We start from the raw sequence: 20,258 nt of genomic DNA on the forward strand, positions 1-20,258 counted from the left end.
AACCGGGAGACTGAAGACCTGCGACATCCCTGTTGCCAAGGTAGACGAGATGGGGAAAAGAGGAGCCACTGAGTTGTTGCTATGGCTGCAAGGAAGAAGGCTTTGCTATGTGAAGAGCTAATCATTTCAAACTGCTTCATCCCTCGAGGATCTGCATGAACCTTGGAGGAGAAATTTCACACTAAGCGTTCAGAAGCTGTCATTTGCACATCTGTATAATTTCCCTGCTCTAATGCCATTTCCCTTTTATTTCTTTTTGTCTCTCTAAATTGGAAGAACTGTTGTAGTTGCACTAAAATACAGAGCTTTTTCCATTAATCCTATGTGTCAAAGCAGAAATAATCTGAAATAATGAAAAGCCAATTCCTCATGAATTAAAATCTTATCATACAAATGCCAGAATCCTGCTATTAAGAGGCGTGAACTAGTGACAGAAATTTTGAAGGCTTCAAGTTAAGTGTAGGTTTTTCTCTTTTTTTTAACATAGATCTCCTTAGGCAATTTTTGTTTTGCTTTGGTCTATTTACATACTCAACAAAAAAAACAACAAAAAGCACCAAATGCCAACAAAAATACACTCCTCTATGAAAGAGCACCACAAAAGATGATGGTGATGTTGCTAAGGAGCTGTTTACCTGCCAAGTGTATCTGGATGATGGCTGTGGTGACCATGGGAACCAATTTGGGAATTATTTAAAGAAAACCTTGCAGTGAAATGATATTGCATTGCATGTACACTAAGTATTTCTGTAGTTGCATCTGAAAAGCCCATTTCTGAGAAAAAGATGTAACTGGAAAGCAATTTAAAGAGAAGGGTCAGCACAGGTACTGCCTGAAAAGCACATCACCGTGGTGAATGCTTTTTATTGTATGCTTTGCAGATCGCGTTTGAAAATAAACAGCAGTGCTGTTTTAGGTTATCAACTTTGTACACATTTAAAGCTGTTTGATACTGATCAGCAAGGGACTTAGTCTGATGCCTGATCTCATTTCTCTTAAAAAATTAATTACAAGTTGCTGTATTCCCCCTAGAGAACTTATTAACTGTGTCTTTCTCTCCAAGGAGCACTCGGTTCTCGTCAGGTAAAGTGCCCTGGGCTAAAAGCTGCTGCTTCCCATTTCTAATTCAAAAAGAACAGTTTTAGTCTTATTTTTGTCCCTTCTGACATTTTTTGTGAGTGATCACTAGTAGCACTGCTGTAGTTTTGAGCTTGTTGCAATATTATTTTGTGAGGAAAGCAAATGCAACAGAAATGATTCTTCTGGGGTTGAACATGACTTGGAAGATTATGGACAAAGTGGATTTTCCAGTGTGTGTGTGTCCAGGTCAAATAAAAGCTTTTAAATTCAGAGTCTTTTGCTGCATAAACATTGTGACTATGGGAAAACATGTTGTTATTTGAAACAATTGTAATGGAATATCTCTACTCACAAGTTGCTGCTGGGATATTACCAGAATGTGTGTCTTGGTGTCAGTCTGCTATAAAACATTGCCATTGCAACCCAGTAATGAAGTACATAAGAAATCTGGGATTACAGTTGGTGTAAGATTAGAACTTGTTTGTTTTTCCAGTTATGTTACCTGAGAACCACCTATCTATTTGCAGAATAATTAAGAAGAAATTGTTAAAGAATTCCTAATGCTGTAAGAGGTACAGTTTGGATAATTAAGGGATGTTTCTGTGTATAGAGGGGTTAGAATGACTGTGCTCTAGATAAGAAAGTTATGGATGATTCAGGATGAATGTCCATATGGATCTAGTTCTAAGAAGATGGAGATTGTTTTGCTCTTAAAAGACTGTAATTAGACTTGCCTTATTTTAAAAATGTATCCTGGGCTTTCTTTTTTTGCTTTTAAGCACTTCACAATCTATGTCTGAGTCTCTCTCTGTCTTTGTACAGGTTTCAGACTAGTGGTAAGACCAAGAGTAGTCTCATATCAATGCAAAATGAATCAGTGTATTTCAAAACAAGACTTCAAGTCTTGAATGTGTTTGTTTGCAGATGTCATGACTCGTGAGGGCTTCTATTGCAAGCACATACAATAAGTACATTTTCAAAGTCTGTAACAACTCACATTAGTTAGATGTTTGGGCTTTGCTTGATAAAGCTGGGACATGTTTATGAACGTACTCCAGTCTGGAGCTAAAAAAAAAAAACACCTGCAAGTATAGGAAAAAGGTTGTTCCTATGTATGTAGTTTGCACTTGTTTGTATGTGTGAAGGTATTTTAATCCTGCAGAGAAGAGCATCTGTATGATTACGGAGGGAGGATAATTGGTGTACAGGAGGGCTTTTCAGAAGGTATGTTTGGATGCTCTAATCTACACTGTAAAAGGAAATTAGAAGTGAGCAAGGTATTCAACATTTTTTTCCAGATTTTCAAAGATTTTTCTCTTTTAAATTATTTTTCCTGTGGGTAGACCAGTGTTCAAAGTGGTGTCTTCTGGGATCAGTCCCATTCTTAGTCCTAAATTGTAAGGAGCACAAAATGCTTCTCTTCCAGTTAACTTTAATGCGCTCGTTTGCAGTAGCGAAGCAGAGAAGCCAGGTACTTTCTTAGTTTGAGAGATTAGTGCCCACTGGAACCAGGATTACCATGGAACTAAGTTACTTGAAAGTCTGAGCATGCCTGCTTTCACTGTCATGATGTCTGCTGGGAGTCCGTGTTATCTGAGTTAGTGTTCAGCAGTTCTTTGTGTTAGTTGGAAGGCCTGGGTTTAATTTATTCTACGTACTGTGTGCCTGTTATCCTTAAAAAACAAAAAGAATATTTTGTATTTATTTTCTGTAGAGACAGACTCATTCTTCAAGAGTCCTGCATGTTTCTTTGTAAGGCTTGAATGAGGGCGACTCTCATAAACAGTGTGATGACCAATTTGATTGTCTAAATGTGTGGCTTAATTAAAACTTCTGTTTGCCTTTCAGACACCTCGAACCTGTGAAAATTTTATCAAATTGTGCAAAAAGAACTATTACGATGGGACAATTTTTCACAGGTCAATTCGTAATTTTGTGGTGAGTACTGACCAAATCCTTTTTAATACACAGTATACAGTGCTCTCAAAATACTTACTAAGCTTGAGTTTTAGTATCTTCTTTGCATTAGAAATATATTAAAATATACCTCCAGAGCTAGGATTGTCCCAGCTTACTAAATTTGTAGTTACAAATCTAACAAGTCTTACTAACAACTGTTTCTGACTAATACTATCAGAGAACATCACTGGCATCCAAGCAAAGACTTTGAGAGTCGTTGCCTTGGCAAGGCTCTTGTTATGTTCCTGAAGCTGCAGGTGAGTGGTTAATGAACAGAAAGGGAGGGAGATGCTAATTTGCATACGTAATTCTGCATCCTGTTGAAATCTCATTCAGATGAAGCATGAAAAAGCTGAATTTCTGATTGAGGTTGTGGTGCTGGGATGCTCTCACATCATCCTTTCCCAAAGCACTCAGTGTTCAGGAGGCGTCCGGATGAGGAGCTGCATGATGTGGTTTAGGGCTGGTGCTGGCAGTGGTGATGAGGAGACAGTTGGACTGGATGATCTTGTAGGTCGTTTCCAACCTTGTGATTCTATGGGATATAGCTGTAGCACAGTCAGCACACACAGTTGGCTGAATTTGGACCACTGTAATCAGTATTTTATGAGTTTAAGTAATTATCAATATGTTAATCACATTTTGTGAGCATACATAAGGCTTTAATAAAGATACCATACTTTAATAAAGATACCAAGCTATTATAAAGATATCAAGATGTGATGCCACAGAAGTGATTTAGAGTCTTTCGGGGCGAGATGTGTCTAATAACTCATTTTGACAGACTGAAGAAGCATGTTTTGCATTCAGAGGTCTGCTTGTCAGATTTAAAACTTAGATTTGGTTACTCACCATGCCTAGTTAATAGTTTTTCCATTACATTTTTAATTTTACATTGAGATTTGCCAGATGTTAGAAGGCAGCGAGTCCTTGATGCATCTTACTGCCACTGCAGTCCATTGGAAGGCCTGGAAGCGTGACCCTTGTTTACATAGGTGCAGTCTAGGGAGCTTAGGGTGCTGTAACTTCCTTTCAAAAGAGTTAGCAACCTGATCCTGAAGGCAGCATGCATCTTTCAGAGGACATCACTGAATGTTACATTCTGTCATGCCATCCTACAAAAAGAAAAGCTTTTTCCTTCTGGCAGGACCATATATCTTGGTTGGTAGTTAAACCAACCATTAAAATTGTGCCTGTGTGCTATCACTGTACAGCTGGTTGTGTCACACTCTCTTTACTGGCACTGGACTACAGAATATTATGTATATATATATTAGTGATTAAATTTATTATTGTGAATGTTTTCACATGGGGATTTTCCCATTAAGGTAGTGAGAAGGATACTATAAAATATGGATTCAAATACATTCTGCATCTCCTCATTTATTTCCTTTGCATCATGTGTTGGATTGGTAGCAATATATAAAGCCTTTTCTGTTCTAAAAGCAATATGTCATCAGTTAAAAAGCACGTTACTCTCTAGTACAAAGTGGAAAGGATGATCTGATTAACCCATTTGAGACTGTTTATTTTCCTTATTTACTCAGGAGACCTATTATTTGTTTAAAACTATCATTTTGCAGTAATGCAGGAGGTGACAGCCAGCTGATAAAAGCAGCTCCAAATAAGTAGCAGTGGTTTCCTTGGTGCTAACTTGTAACCTTACTTACTGCAGGACAAAGAAAGTGAAGCAGAATTGACTTTTATAGCTTGTATTCAATGACTTTTGTGCAGATATACATGTAACCTGTTGGTTTTATTATAATTCTGCAGATTCAGGGAGGTGATCCAACTGGAACGGGAACAGGTAAGCTGTGTTTGAGTTAAGTAAGCTGTTTTCACTTAAGGCACTGTGTTGTTTAATTGGTGTCATCTAGTAATTCTACTTAGTGCTGCACTTTTACTCATTATCCACTTGTACATTTTACCTATGTGCTTGTAGATGTCACCAGCCTCCACAGGTCCTTGTACGCCCTCGTGGAGTTTTGTGCCTTTTTATTCTAGTTCACACATAGGTCACTTGTATATGCAAGCACTGAATTCTTCTATGCATGTTCACAGACCATCTGAAAATAGAACGTCTTTGTAATTCTTTACCACTGCTTACTTTGTAAATAATGTTAGTGTGAGTTGCCCAACACATAATCCTCAACAGTTGCATGCTCTGAGACAGGAATTAAATGTTCTGAGTCTTGATGGCAAAAGCCTGTTAACAGGCTTTGTTGCTGTATTTGCATGGACTGTCAAAAGAATTGTGATTTGATTTTGTTAGAGGGAAAGTTTCAGTTCAAATCCCAAAAGACATAATTAGGGACATCTTCTAAAATGAGAAATTAAAGAGATGTCGGGAGTCCAGAGAAATGTAATGGATTGATGCAGGCAGCTTTTGCCTTTTTGTAGGGTGGGTTCAGCTCTTGCTGTGAAAAAATGACCTTGTTGGTGTCATTCTTGCCACTGTGCAAATGGCAGAAGTACTGTAAGGCAGCACGAGTAGTGGTTGGCAGGAGGCTGGCAGGGCCACTGTTCTGAAGGTCAAGGCTCAGCTCTACTGGCAAAGGGAGTAGGAAGTGTAAGACCAAAGGGGGAAGAAAACAATGAAGACCGTAGGAGAAGCAATTCCTCTGTGAGTTATTTTTAAAAAGGAGTATAATGACCTCTAGACTTCTCCATCTTGTTTTTCTCCTTGTCATTCTTAATTAAATATGAGTATGCTGTAGACAAGGTGTCTTGCAAACAACTGTCAAGGCTATTAAAGTTCCAATAAAGCGAACAGTTTATACTCAAATAAATATGACAGCGTTGCACAGTTGTTGACGCTATGGTCACTAAATGGTTTTGATGTTTTGAACGTAACTGCACTTTAAATGACCTTATTAATTATTTATCTAATGTGCTAATAGTAGCGTTGCAAGAAAATGTACTAAACAGGCAGTCTGGTGAGCTACCTGACTTCTCTCGAACTCCTGTGCCTGTGTGCTTAGTGCTTACATGAAGCAGCTTAGGTGGCTCGCAGTGCAGGCAGTCATTCAGGCTTTGCTCCACGTTACTTGGCGTACCTTGCACACTGTGAGGTGTCTACAAGCCAGCATTAACTTCATGTACAGATGTGTGTACCTCAGTTAGCCAGTATTCTGTGCTGGGATCTACTGTGACATCTCCCGTTGTGTGCTGAAATTCTGCCGTTTAATTTGGTATCAATTCTTTAAACCCTGTAAATTAAATGAAGTACTTATTTTTAACTATAGAGTGGAAAAAAGGAGAGAATGCATCTCCCTTACCATTCTCTGTGCCCCTCTGTAAATTAACGCTTTGCTTAGGATGAGTGACTTACAACAACGTGAACACTTGAAGTAAACAAGAGGAAAGAGAGTAAATAATTTGACTTCTGTAGTATCAGGGAAGCATTTCTGTAGAACAGGGCCTTCTTCTCAGGTATTTCAACTGGAAATAGTGAAGACTATTCAAGAGTTATCCTTGAAATTTTATTTTAAACTGCTGAGCTGTTTCCATCAGAGCCTTCTATAGAAAGGCTTCAGACATGCACAAGCTGTGCTCGGCTCTCCTGGGTAACTGTGCTTTAGTTCAGCAAAACACCCTGCGGAAGGGCTGTCACCAGCTGTCCCTACAGCTCCCCAGGCTGGAAGCAGCACTGAGCCTTACCTCTTTTTTGTGTTTTTTTTTGTGCATCACATGGTGTGCCCTTGAATCTCTTATTCAGCTGTCACTGAAGAACGGTCCCAACTTGGTTGGCACGTCAGGGGCTGATCGCTGGTACTCAGTAGTTAACCTTGGGATGGAAGAACCTTGGGACATCTGGAAGTTGATACCATGTTAGAAAGAGTAAGGAGTTGAATTTTAATTTAGCTTACTCAGCAGCACTGCCAAAGAATTAGATGCACTATCCTGTAAGTTTGATACTGACTTAGAGGACCAAACTAATTTTCTGCAGCCATAAACTTCAAGTTTCATAAGACTACTGGGAGAAATTGTGTTGTGCTGCAGTGGCTTCTTTCTTTTTCTTTAACAATAAAAAGCCACAAACCATCCATAAAGGTAGTATTCAAAGCAATAAGCTGAGTCATGGTCATTCTTTGTAATGATTAATTATTTGAAAACGAATTTTACATTTGTGATGTATCTTTTCCTGCTGTTCTTAACAACAAAGTGGTTGAACTCAGTGAGTAATTCGGTCTAGCTCGCAGTGGTGCAAATGGAGCAGCTGCTCGGTGTTTCAGTGTTCCAAATAATAGAAGAAAATTTGCATGTAGGAAAAACAGGTTTAATATCCCAAACCCCTTGTATGAAAAGGGGAGAACTGTATCCAGGACATTCCATTTTTAAAGCAGCACAGGCATTTTTCAGCTACTCACATTGTTGGAAGATGTAATGAATCAGGTTGAGTTTGCCTGTGTCCATTGCTGAATCCAAGAAGGCACAAAGGAGGTTCGTAGTGCATTTTGGTTTGTGTGGAACAAAGCAAAGCACTTTTTTCCCCTCCTCTGAACTGTCAGTAGCACAGAGACTGTGGTCAATGTTGGTCAGTTCTGCAGTGTGGTTTCCTAGCAGGGAAAGATACTAAAATGTCACCAGTTGTAGAACTCTTTTCTTGCATGCCTGAAGTTTAGCAAAGGATAAGAGTGGGGCCTTCTTAACTGGAGCAGTGCCTCCATTTCGATTGCAGCCCCTCAGATATGAGGGTTAAAAGTACTGCGTCTTCTTGTCTGGAAGGAGAGAAGCACTTACTGGATGAACTCAGGCTTTCGTATTTGCACAATGATTCCAGAATCTCTCTTGGAAAGCTCTATGGAAGTGTCAGATGTTATTATGTACCTCACTGTTCCAAATGACAAGAACATTACAGAAAGTAAGCCGTCATTTTTGTGAATCAGAGCCCTCCCACTTCCTTACCACTGCTTAGCAATCTTTATGCCAGAAAAAGGAAGGATTTACTTAAAATCACAGCTTTCATGAATGATGATTCCCAGCCCACACCTGGCTTATGGAATGCTACATTTCTGAAGCCCTAGGTGCATCCCTCAGCTCTTTGCATAAAAGTTACGCAAGTTCTGTACACTCATCAAAAATAATAATGAAATGGATGATTACTGAAGAAGTTGTTTGAAAGGAGAAAAACTACCAAAGCTGTTTTTAGTTTGAAATACAATCTGCAAATATGACTTCTTTCTTTGTACTTGCTGAGGTGTGCTTGCTGCAGTTGTCAGATGATATCTGTTCACCTTTCCTATAGCACAAGATGTGGAAATGAGGCTGGATAACCGTGCTCCAGTCACAGCTTGGCTGCGTGCTGCTGTTGGAAGGCCATTCTCCTGTGGTAGCTGATCCCAGGCCCATTCCCAGCTTTGTGCAAAGGACCCACATCTGCAGTTGTCAGCACTGCTCCATTTCACATTCCCAATGCCAGTCCAGAAAGTGCCAGAGTGAGACCCTGTCTGCTCCCTTGTGAACCCCTTTGATTTTAGCACAGAAGTCCCCAGAATATTTTACAGCACTTCTTGTAATAGCAGCTCAATAACTTTTCAAGTGCAGTAGGCACTGGATTCCACTCTTGATAGAAGATTATCTTCTCGGGGTGAAAAGTGGGAGCCAGGTGAGTGCCAGGCAGCACTGCCCAGTGTGAATGGATCACCCAGACACGACTCTTGTTTTCCACAGGCTTTGCCTGCGCCCTGGGAAGTTGGCTTTGGGTTCGGATTTTGCATCATAGTGATTCCTTTTATAGTCACTGGTGATCTGTGCTCCCTCGGAGGAAAATCTGGGGGATAAAGGAGGAGCCTGCTCTCCTTATGGCATGTGCAGGGAATGACCACATGGTTCCACCTCCTCCTGCTCTCGCTGCAGCCATTCTGCTTTCAGATGCAGTGGAGGTGGCACATCCACACCTCCCAACTGTGCTGAGAATAAACACAGTAAAATCTGTTTGATACTTCAGAATGCCTCATCTTTATTAGTAGTCGGCTTGCGGCCTGTGAGCTGTTTTCCCAAGTTTACATTGAGCTCTCCTATATAAAGCAAAATGCAGAGGTCTAAAATTCCTGTTCCAGGCTGTGCTGGCTGAGCAATAGGCACTGTGCTGCCGTGCCAATAGGCTAATGAGGGATTTGTGCTTAATCTTCAGAGAGAAAGAAAGTGATTCTGGGTTTCAGTAATTAAAAACATAGTCCTTTTAACTCACCATCTTCTAGCCTGCTTCTTCATGCAGATGTTTGAAGCTTGGAACAATTCCAGAGGTCGGGAACAGTTTGACAAGCAGCAGTTTTTAATTGGCTATTTTTAATTTAAAGGGAAAACATTTGTTTTTGTGTTTGAAGAAAAAAATAAAATCATTCCAATTCCATCTATTCCATTGTTCTCCCAGCATCTCCGCTGCATCCCCTCCTCCCTGTGCCAGCCCGTGCTGCAGGCCTCGTGCACACAGCCCTGTCCTGCAGGGTGCCTGTGCTTCTGTCCTCTGCTCTTCCTGCAGCTGCTGAGCACGCAGGCCTTGGGTCTGGAACTGTCTGCTGAAATATTAGCATTTGTTTCCGGAGAACTGGAGTGAACCAGAGTTATCCATCGTATGCACGAGGTTAGTTCTGACCCTCAGAGTATGATCTGAAACCAAATCGAGCAAAAATAAGTATTCCAAGACCAAAAGATGATGGTTCATTGCTCCTGTTTGTGAGCACTGGAGTCTGATTGCTTGTTGTGTCATGCACTGTTTTTCTCATGCTTTCTGAACTATTTTCTCACCAGTGAGGCTGCAGGGTCCATTCCACCCACTTCCAGCAGCCTGACGAGGCTGGCATTCCAGCATCTGCTGAAAGCCTGCTAGGGGTGCAGCAGGCTCAGGGCTTTGGCCACTTGCTGCTACGTGCCATCTCCATTGCATCTGCTTATGTTTGTATGTTATCTGAGAATTTCTAGGCAACAAACACTCCTCTGGGTTAGGACTGGTAGTGCATCTGCTTTGCAAATAATGACGAGTTCCTTCAGGAGATCCTTTGAAGCAATGTTACCTATTTATAGAAGGGAGACATGAGCGTGTCCGGGGGTGCAGGTGTGTGAGGTGTGCAGTGCTGGTGAGGAATGGGGCTGCAGGGCTGCAGGATGTGTCTGGATGGCTGCAGTGGGCCGGGTGGAGCTGAGGAAGGGAAAGTGGGAGCAGAATGCAGTGCACAATGCTCAGTGCAGCTGGTGGGGCCGGCACGCTGTGCAAGTATGCTGCTGGTTTTGAGCAGCACATGAAGCTTGCTGCACTCTTATCCCTGCTTGTTTGTGTACAACTACATAGTGAGGCAGGTAATGGGCACGACATGAGTAACGTCCCACAGGAACGCACAGGGATGTTGGCTATCAAAGAGGAATGTTGGCAGTTTGTAGTAGGCTGAACACAATTTGGCCAGAAGAGCCTGTGCTGGGCACCATCTTCGTGATGGCGTCACCGTGCCCCTTCCAGCCGCCGTGGGAGCAGGTTGTCGTACGGAATCACGCTGATGTAATGAGCTGAACTGAAGTAATCTCCTTCTCTCCTGATTATAGAAAGTCCTGCAGGGTTTTTCCCTTTGGCTGCTTCTTGTAAAACTGCAGAGCAGGCAGCGCTCAACTCTATTAATAGTTCTTTGGAACATGATTAATTGGATTTTTAAGTGGGTCAGTTTCTTCCGAAATTGCTGGGTCAGTTAATTCCACTTGCAGCTGTCCACCTGTGATTCGTTGTTCTTGTAGTATCATCTGAAACTCTGCTCTTGGTTGATGCACACTTGTGATTTTCCGCATATGGTTTTCGGTAGGAATTTGTGTTATGCTTTCATTTAATTTGCTGCTTGTCCATGCAGCTGTGTCATCAAATAGCTTTTGTGTTACCTGTGCCAGTAGCCATTGCACGCTGCAGGTCTTTTACTGAGCTCTGCTTTGTAAGCGATGCAGTTACTCAAGAGGACACTGCGTGGTTCTGCGGATGGACCAGTCTTTGCTGCCTGTCTGGGTACTTTTGTTTGTTTTATTTTTAATCCTGTCCTAAGGTGATACATTTTTCATGGCTTGTCAAACAAGATTGTGGATTTGACTGTAAAACTGTGACTCATCTCAGCCTTCGTTTTTGTTATTAAAAATGATCCTGGAGGAAAGCGCAAATGAAAATGTCAGGTCTGACATAAATAATGTAAAACTGACAGCCAGGAGGAGAGACCCTCACAGACCCAGAAATCAGTCTTGGAGGGCTGGGTCTGTGGTTGGTGCAAAGTTTTGTCATCCGTGGACTAAACTGTATTTAAGTGTTTACATCATCCGTGTATCTAAACCAAGATATCTATTTATTTTGAAGGAATATATGTAATCATTTTTCATTGTTCATCCGGGAATTAAGCTTTTGAGCTTGTAGTTCCTATTCTTAGTTGATGCTGTAAACATATTTCCTCTCCCTGGTGTTATATTTTTGGAAGCATTGCTGTATCCAGAGTGCAGTTAAATTAGTAATTCTTTGCTCCCTGTGTTTTTTCAGTCAGCCACATTTGAAGATTTAATGTCTCAAAAAAGAAAAACTATGATGGATGAGCAGTAAAAATAAATGAATGCTCGGCATTTCTTTGCCACATGATATATAACGCTGCTGATAAACAGTCTCATCTGTTGCAGATGATAGTGGTGTGGAGGCACAGAATTGTGTTGCCAGTTACAGACATCTGATTTCAAGGGCGTGCTCAGATACTAGCCTAGTCCTAGGGATGAGGTGGGGATGTATTATAAACACAGCGATCAGAAGCCCCAGAAACTTGGAATTTACTGCTAGTGTCTGATGTAGGATGTATTGGGAAGCTAATGAAAACAAATATTTCATCTATCATCTTTTTTTTTCAGGAGGAGAATCTTACTGGGGAAAGCCATTTAAAGATGAATTCAAGCCCAACTTGTCCCATACCGGGCGTGGTATTCTTAGTATGGCCAATTCAGGACCTAACACAAACAAATCACAGTTGTAAGTAGTCGCTTGCACTTTGTATTTTATTGTTTCCCTCCAGATATTGTGCCTTGTGCTGTGAAGAAAATAAATGACATTTTTGGGCTGTTCCCTAAAGTTCAGTCAAGTGAAATATTGTCAGGTGTTGCACAGTGCAGTCAGGGTGGCTGCAGCTGCCGTTACTCTAAGAGCAGCGTGAACTTGTCGGCTCGTGGCATCATCAGTTTGCCTTCTCTGTTTTATGGTTTGCAGTTTTCATCTTTTCTTATGCAGCCCCATTCTTATTCCTGTGAAGTCACTGTACCTCTCCACTCTATTTAAATCTAGTCCCATATGAACTTTTTGAAAGGCTTTAATGAAATGAACCAAACGCACCTTAGAAACACTGCTTCTTTTTTTGCTGGCCCATTTCTAAGTAAGAACAGTTCTGCACTGCTCTTATGTGTGGAATTCAAAATGGTGGAGCGCAGAGTCTGGGGAAAGGACTTGGTGTTCAGCGTACCAAACAAAGGGAGGGCTAAAATGAGGGACAAAATGAATGAAGTAAAGAAGGAGAAAGAGCAACAAATGAGATTTAAAAGCATTGAAGTTGTAGTAACATACTTTAAGCGTGACAGAGTTACAGAGGTTTGCCTGCAGTCTCTAGAAAATGTCCCACGTCACTTGGAGCCAACTGCGCCTCGCTCTCTAAGAAAAGCTTGTACCTCTGTTGGGAACCTCAGAGGAAAGTGTGCATGTGCAGTTCTGCGTGCTGGGGCTGGGGGTGGTGGGGGAGCCTTGCTGTTGCTCTTCACGAGGATGGTCGGTACGCCATGCAGCAGCGTGGTTAAATTTAACTAAACACAGGTGCTTGTCTCGAGGCCCTTAATAGGCTTTACTCACGTGCTGAAGCCTGAGCACGTGTGCAGAGTCCAGTTGCTGTGAAGCTTATTTTGGATTTGAATGTTGCTGCCAGCACTCAGGTGCTAAATTAGGGAAGAGCAGAGGCCTTAAAAGAATATTAACAAGGAGAGGTGGGGGATCAAGATACAAGAGAGACCACATGAATGAGGTGCCGGATTGAGTCTCATCATCCACAGCTGTAGAGGTGATGGTATGTTTCCATAAAATTTGCATATGAAATATGAAGTTCCCATAAAGTCCTTGCAAGACTCCAGCTGCCCATATTTTTAAAGCTTCCTAAGCAGTGTTTAGAGACTTCTGGCACCCGGTGTTAATTCCACTGTCCTTAATTTTATCTTAACTGCAGTGTCATTCACAAAGCTTTCTCTGTATATTTACTTCTGCTCAGGTTTTTTTTTATTACAATTCCTATTACTGTAGTGCATCTAACTGACCAACTGATGGTCTACATATTGAATATCTGAGAACAAAGTGAGATGAAGAACCTTTGCACAAAGCTAAGTTGTAACATACACCCCATGTGGGAGTTTGCATTTGTACAGCATCTCAAAGCTTTCCTCTGGGCAAGCTATGTTTTAATAGATTATCTAGCAGATTGCAGCCCCTCCTGTATGCAATCATATAACTTCCTGAGGCAGTCACTTATATGGAAAAGTACTTTTGGAATGTTTATGTATTTTTAGCTGTCTCTAATGTAGTGTAACAGATGGAGACAGAAAGGAGAGCCAGCGCTGCATGCCCGGCCAGCATGGGCCATCATGGTCTGCAGAGCATGAAGTGGAAACCTCTGCCTCATACTCCTGTAGTCTAAGTCTTCTAACAAAGCATCAAACTGTAGAGAAAGGCTTTTGTAGTATGAATTGTTTTGGATTTGGTATTTCAGTTACTGATTTTATGTTTAAAAATGCCCTTTTGCCTGGTTAAAAAATCCAATAAATTAAAAACCCAAGTTTTACAGGTTTTCCTCACTTTTGACACTTTTAAGTGCCATGTTTGTACCTGAAGCACAAATCTGCTCCATGTAGAGGAGAAGTGGATCACAGACAGGGCAATGCAATGGAAAAGAAATTGCAAATATTAGGTGTTCAAAAAGGTAAAAGTTTACACTGGCAGAAGATTGTTGTGTTAAATGACTGAATTTGCTGGTACAAACTCCCAGTCATGTACAAGAAATATCCTCACTGAGCTGCAGCCATGTGTCACTGTCCTGCTGTGAACATTCTGAAGCCTGCCTGGCCAGGGAGGCAGATGCTCACATTATTTTTGGACACTGTGCAAACCAGTTGTGTTTTGAGTACTGTTTGGGAATGTTGGTGAGGTACAAAATTGAGAAATCCAAACTCACAAATCCAAGACAAAACCCACAGAACGGAGGAATTAAGGGGTGTTTACCCAGTGGGACTCCCAGCAAGCAAGATCCCTGTCTCTGTAGAGGACTGTTCCATACACCTTCTGTTTTTAAGCTGGCTATTGCTGAGCCTCAATGAGATAACATGCTAACCCCTGTTTTTATTCTTTCCAGCTTTATCACATTCCGCTCTTGTGCTTATTTGGACAAGAAGCATACAGTGTTTGGAAGGTAAGTGGAAGATACCATGAGAAGCAGTGTAACAGATGTATTTTCCAGTGTGTCCAAAATCTAGAGAGAGGAATCTGCTGACTCTTGCAATTGAACTGCAGCAAAATCCTTGCTCTCAATCCAGTTCCCTTGGTTGTGATTAGGTGGCCAGTATCAATTTAGTGCCAGCCATCAGACTCTGCTTTTTTTCCCTCCTTCCATCACTACATATTGCCTTATTTCCTTTCTGTGGGTAGTTGTCTGGGAGTCAAGAAAAAATAATCACCTTCATGTAACATTTTCACTCTTACTATGTTATTTATGACAGTGATCATTGGTATAACGTCTATGTGTGTGTGTGTATCTGTATACACAGGCAAATAAGATACTAGCAATGCTAATATAGCGAGGGAACTTCATTCTTGAAGAAGCCTTTTCCAAAAATCTTTTCCATTTGAGCCATCGCATGATAAAAGTGAGGGTACAGATGATAGGACGTATGGCATTTTACAAAGAGATGAGTGTGTTTGTTTGTTCCTTGCTTTCTCTGCTGCAGGTACATGCTATTATACACGAAGTTGCCGCAGCTATTCTAACAAATGCCCTGCTACAAATGGCAGGAAGGGGAATTGTTCTGGTTTGCTTTGGAGGTAGTTCCCAAGGATTTTACAGTCTCTTTATAATTAAGAATTGTTGCATTCTTTTCCTGGTTTTATCTATGTGAAAGGCAGCAACTGAAAGTCAGAGCATGTACAGTTTGCTTTGGTTGAATGTTACACAATAGTGCTCTGTAGTAAAAGTTAAATCCATCTTCTCTGCCAGGAGTTCTTGAGCCAGAAGCTGGCTTCATTTTAAACAATTATATTAGTGCCATTAGTTCTGATACTGATTCTGCAGAAATGGCACCCTTTGGAATATATTCTTTTTCCTTTCTCAAGTCTGTCGTAGACAAGCTTTCCTTTGGTGAAAGCTGATAAATAAAGCAAATTCTAATTCTGAAAGTGGATATATTGATAGATTTGTGTTACCTATATCTTAAAATCGGTACACTTAAGCTACAGTATGAGTCCTCCTTGCAGAAATCCCCTTCAGTCTGATATGATAATGCTGTTAACCTGAGCTCACCACTTCCCCAGGTCTGTGTGGGTTAGTAGAGCTCTGCAGAAAACGTGGCTGTTGCTCGGTCTGGGATGCAGCATGGCTTCAGAGAGCATCCTGTGTGCCCTTCGTGTCTCAGGCACTGTCTCCTCAGCATGCTCTGGTTTTACCAGAATTTCAGAGTGCTGCAGATATTCTCAGCTGAAATACAAATGAAACACCTTTGCACTGATGTTGATTTAGAATCATTTCTCTGCCCACTTAAGAAAAGAGTGGCACTTTCATCTGAACACAGGGTGGGTGAATTTTACTCTGGATTCTCTTTCATCTAAAAAATGATTAATTTGAAGAATGACAAAGGTAAGGATGCCAGGTTAGATGCATTCCAATCTCCCCTTATTTATCTACAGATTGAACACCTGAACAATTGAATTGGCATACAAATGTAATAAAAGAGCCTGATGTATGCAGCTTTTAAGGTCTGTATTCTGTCATCAAATTTCTTCAGCTGTTTTTACCTTCATTTGTTGTTTGAGAAACCATCAAAGCCAAAAGATTGAAGCGATTGTATCTCCAGTGGAACTTGCTATTTTAGATCCTGGGTGTTTCCAGGATTTGGTGACTGTATCTGATCTTAGACTGTAGAGTACAATAATATCTGGAAAGCATATCTAGGAATGATATGTAGGGATAAGAATAGAAAGAACCCATGAAATCAGAAGTCTTTGTTTCCATAATGCTACGTTGGACTGTCTCAACTGGTTGTTTACTGGCCTGTTGTGACTTTCACATAGACTTTAGGATTACTTATTTCAGTTAATGTAAAACCTAAATACCCAGAACTCAGCTGTCACCTCAACCATTTCTGTACATCTTTGGTTCATGTTAATAAGTATCACATACAAATCTCTGAGAGCAGAATTTGACCTGTTTGTAATTTGTGTAGAACTTTCCAGCGGGAATTTCATACTTACCCTTTTTTTTTTCTCTTATGTGGGATGGAGCATTGATGTTCTTTCTCTTGAGAGCTGCCTGTTGTTCATGCCCCCACTGGTTTGAAGCACAGTGTTTGCACAGCAGCAGCTGTTAGGAGTTGGATGTTTGGCTGTCAACGTGTTTCTCAAACATGCCAGCTGCAGCAGCGAGGTTCTGTAGGTAGTGCTGCAGTTCTGTAGGCACGGCCTGGCCTCACGCACAGGGGTTGTTCAGTTCTGGGGCTGGAGGACTGGGGAGCATCTTGTCACACGAGTGCTGCCCGCCGTGGCAGTAATGAGGGCAGTTGTTACTGAAACTGAAGGAGGTCATTTGGCATAGATGAGGAGTAAATCCAAATGCTGAGTAAGAGAAGGAAGCCTTCCCTAGGAGGTGCGCTGCAGGCTGCGGGGGCTTCCTGCTCCAGCAGAGCTGCCTCAATTAACTTAGTAATTACCACTTCTAGTAATTACCATTTCTCCCAATTTAGAGAGTGCTGTAATTAACTTGAAATCTAACTGGTGGCTTTTGTTGGTTTCTAGCTGGCTAGTAAGAGGTTTAGGAACTCAGATAATGTAGAGCAGCTGTCTTGAGCTTGCTCTTGTGTATCACCCAGAGAAAGGACAGTAAGTATTTCCAGGTGACTGCTGCAAAGGGAAGGTCCTCCTTGCTGCACTTCTGTGCTGCTGTGTGAGGGAGCTCCCCAGCCCATGCTGCGGTCAGTTCAACCTGCGTGAGCTGCATGCACTGCTGCTGGAACACCGGCGTAGACCTGCATTCCTTACAATGGGTCTGACGTGCCTTATAAAATCTCAATGTGAGCGCATCATATCTGCGTTATTTTTATTTTCTGTTACTCCAGTGGCTCATAATTCCTGTGGATCAGACACCAAGTTCATCTGACCTTTGTAAGTAGAAATAGAAACACGATCTGTGCCAGACAGCTGGCTGCGTGAGAGATAACGGAGTGCACGCAGGTGCAGGGGTGTTACTGCACCAAGCCCTTTCAGCTTACCTTTCACCAACAGTTTGCACTTTCTTTTGAACCAAGGAAGAAGAATGCCCTGAAGAAAATGAAATGCCTCCTGGTATCCCGGGGAGCCCATTCCAAAACCAAAGGGAAAGTCCATGTTTGGAATGATAGCGAAAAGTGATTGCACTGTTGTGATCAGCAGGAGGGGAGAAATGTTTGCTGTCCAAACTGTGGGTGAGGCAAAGGACAAGGGGGGCAGTGAGCGCAGGCTGCAGGTATGCAGCGAGATTAAAGGAAGGCCAAAAGAGGGAGCAAAGGAAGAAGTGTCACCTGTCAGTAGCTGACATGCTCAGCTCAGCCTTCTCTTCCTTTCCTGCTTCCCTTGTCAGATGCTTTTGTGGCAGAAAGTTTACTCCCCTTGGATAAGCATCATTGCATTTAATATCCCCTAACCTGCTTAGTGCTCTTGTCCTCTAAAGCGATAACAATGTAAAGCTGCTACAGTGCACTGAGGTACCCAGGAATGGTTTGGTGGTGCAGTGTTTGTTTCTGTGTGCTATGGATCAGTGCACCCCACAGCTGCTGAGCTGGGAAGCGCCAGGTTCATCTGCTGAGTTTGGTTTCCAAATGCTTTTCTCCAGGTTGCTTTACTGTTTTGTTGCTTTCCATTATTGTGTCCCATTTCCCATCCTAATCCCTTAGGAGAGATGGAGGTATTTTGATTACATCCTTGTGGCTGGTTGGAATTGCTTACTCCGTTTTGGGTTGGGTGTATTCATAGAAAACATTTTGTCCTGAGAGTGTGTGTGTTTGTGACTGTATATATTGTTCTCTGTCTATATAAATGCATGTACTCTTTTGTTTTAATATAAAAATAAGCTTGAGTACAGAATGTATTTACAAAACAGAGTTTCTTTGTGGCTTCTGTTCCTGGTTTAAAGCTTTGGTGTTTCATTTTTTTGAGAAAGCCCAGACGTTGTTCCTGTTTCATCCTCTGGTCAGGAAACCCCATCGTCCTGGAGGACTGCCACCCCAGCACTGCATAAGGCACAGGAACTGTGCCTTAAAGAGTTTGAGAATAAGCAAGTCCGTGTGTGAATGGCTGTGGGGCTGCTCGGGAGCTGCAGTGCTCTGTAGGAACAACGCTGGTGTAGCTGTGAGAGTTCCTTGGCATATTGCAAATGAATGGAGCTTTCTCCACGTGTTTCTCTTGCACTTCATGCAGAGGTTTTGGCAGTGACTGCCAGACAAAGTTACTGGTTTGCATAATAAAACAGCCATAACATGAAGTGGGATTTTAAATAACATCTCTAAATTTGAGATGCAAAGATTTCCAGTGCTAGTTTAGCTCAGTGGTCAGTAAAACAGTGTCGCGTAGATAAGACCATGTTTTTCATTACTTTTTTAGCAGAAAAAATGTAAATGTACCTGCCTTATCCCCCACGTGTGAATGCAATGCAACATTTGTCAAGCTCCTCCAAAAGCACAGCGAGCTGTCACAGGGACACTGAGCTAAATATACTGCTGAGATCATCATTCCTCTGTTGAGCATCTGCTGGAGACAGACAGCAAACCCTCAGTCTCGCTGCTTGTTCTCATGTGGATGGTGTCTTGAAGGTGTCACCTTTTCCATTGTGGGCTGTCATCTGAACTGCTGTTTAAACCTCACAGAAACTTGCACGGTCTGTTCAGGACAAAGCATGCGTGGCCTTGTCTGAGGAACGGAGCCGCACACGGTGCAGCAGGGAAAGTTGGTTCTGCCCTTCTGCCTCCCCTGTCTGCCGACCCGCCGGCTGGCAGCGGTGCTCAGTGCTCCACGTACAGCTGAGCCCACGGCCTTTACCTTCTGTCTTAATGAAAACTGTCTGCAGGGCTCTTCATGCTGAGACTCACAGTCATTCATGCTGCAGGTTTTATCTCTTCAAAGTTAGTGGGTTATTTGAGTAATGCTAAGTAGTTGCTCTCATTTTAGAAGGTTTTTTAGTGCTTTAATGTACTGATCTGATGGTCTTTCCTACATGTTACTTATGTAGGCTTTTTTTTTGGCCACGTCCCAGGGCATGTGTTGTGGGGCTGGAGAGAATCCCCAGAAGTGCCTCGGTGTGCTGGTTGGGTTGTTGGCTGTGGGGTAATTGCTGCAGCAATGGCGGTGAGACACACTGCGTTCTGCCGCTCTGCTTTCAGCACTGCAGAGTAACGTCCTGAGGTTTGACAGTAACGACTTGTCGTATTTTGAGAGCCAACGTGAGCGCCAGCATTCCATTTGATAAATCAAAGAAAGTTCTGCTGAACTGTTTGCCGCTAGCCACAAGTTTCCTGACGGATGCGTAGCCCAGTTCTCAGTGGCTGTGCGCTGTGGTCAGATCTCGTCCTTTCTGGAAGCACCTCAGCAGGGCCCGATCCTTGGCGTGGGTTCCTGACCAAAACTAACCCTGGGAATTATTTCCAGTTCTTCTGGTCAGGGCTGTCTCATCTCAGCTCCTGGCTTGTATTGAAATTAATTTCTATGAGCAGTTTTATCACAGTATGGAAAGACACAAAGCAATATTGAGAGCTCACCGTGCTGACGCTGCACCGTGCATGGATGTACTTTCTGTGGAAAGCGTTAGAGGCAGGAGTATGAAAGAACACAGTTCTTTCACAGTTTGGGGAAAAGAAGCTGAAGGAGGAAAGTAAATGACCTGCTGTGCAGGCCCGCAGCTGCAGCAAGGTGAGAACAACGTTGTGCCAGCGCTTGTGAATGAGGAGCACCCTTGCTA

At 42.2% G+C, this 20,258-nt stretch overlaps 1 protein-coding gene across 2 annotated transcripts in view; it reads left to right on the forward strand.

Annotated features, from left to right (window-relative positions):
- PPIL2 (peptidylprolyl isomerase like 2) overlaps positions 1-20,258 on the forward strand; it is a 56,467-nt gene that overhangs the window by 29,853 nt on the left and 6,356 nt on the right. For both annotated transcript variants that reach the window (XM_052691373.1, XM_052691372.1), the window contains exons 13-16: positions 2,929-3,018; positions 4,813-4,846; positions 11,896-12,013; positions 14,421-14,477. In XM_052691373.1, the coding sequence (XP_052547333.1) occupies positions 2,929-3,018; positions 4,813-4,846; positions 11,896-12,013; positions 14,421-14,477 (299 nt within the window). The remainder of the gene's footprint in view (positions 1-2,928; positions 3,019-4,812; positions 4,847-11,895; positions 12,014-14,420; positions 14,478-20,258) is intronic.

The sequence above is a fragment of the Tympanuchus pallidicinctus genome, unplaced genomic scaffold, assembly GCF_026119805.1.
Source record: "Tympanuchus pallidicinctus isolate F22 unplaced genomic scaffold, pur_lepc_1.0 scaffold28, whole genome shotgun sequence".
NCBI lineage: Eukaryota > Metazoa > Chordata > Aves > Galliformes > Phasianidae > Tympanuchus > Tympanuchus pallidicinctus.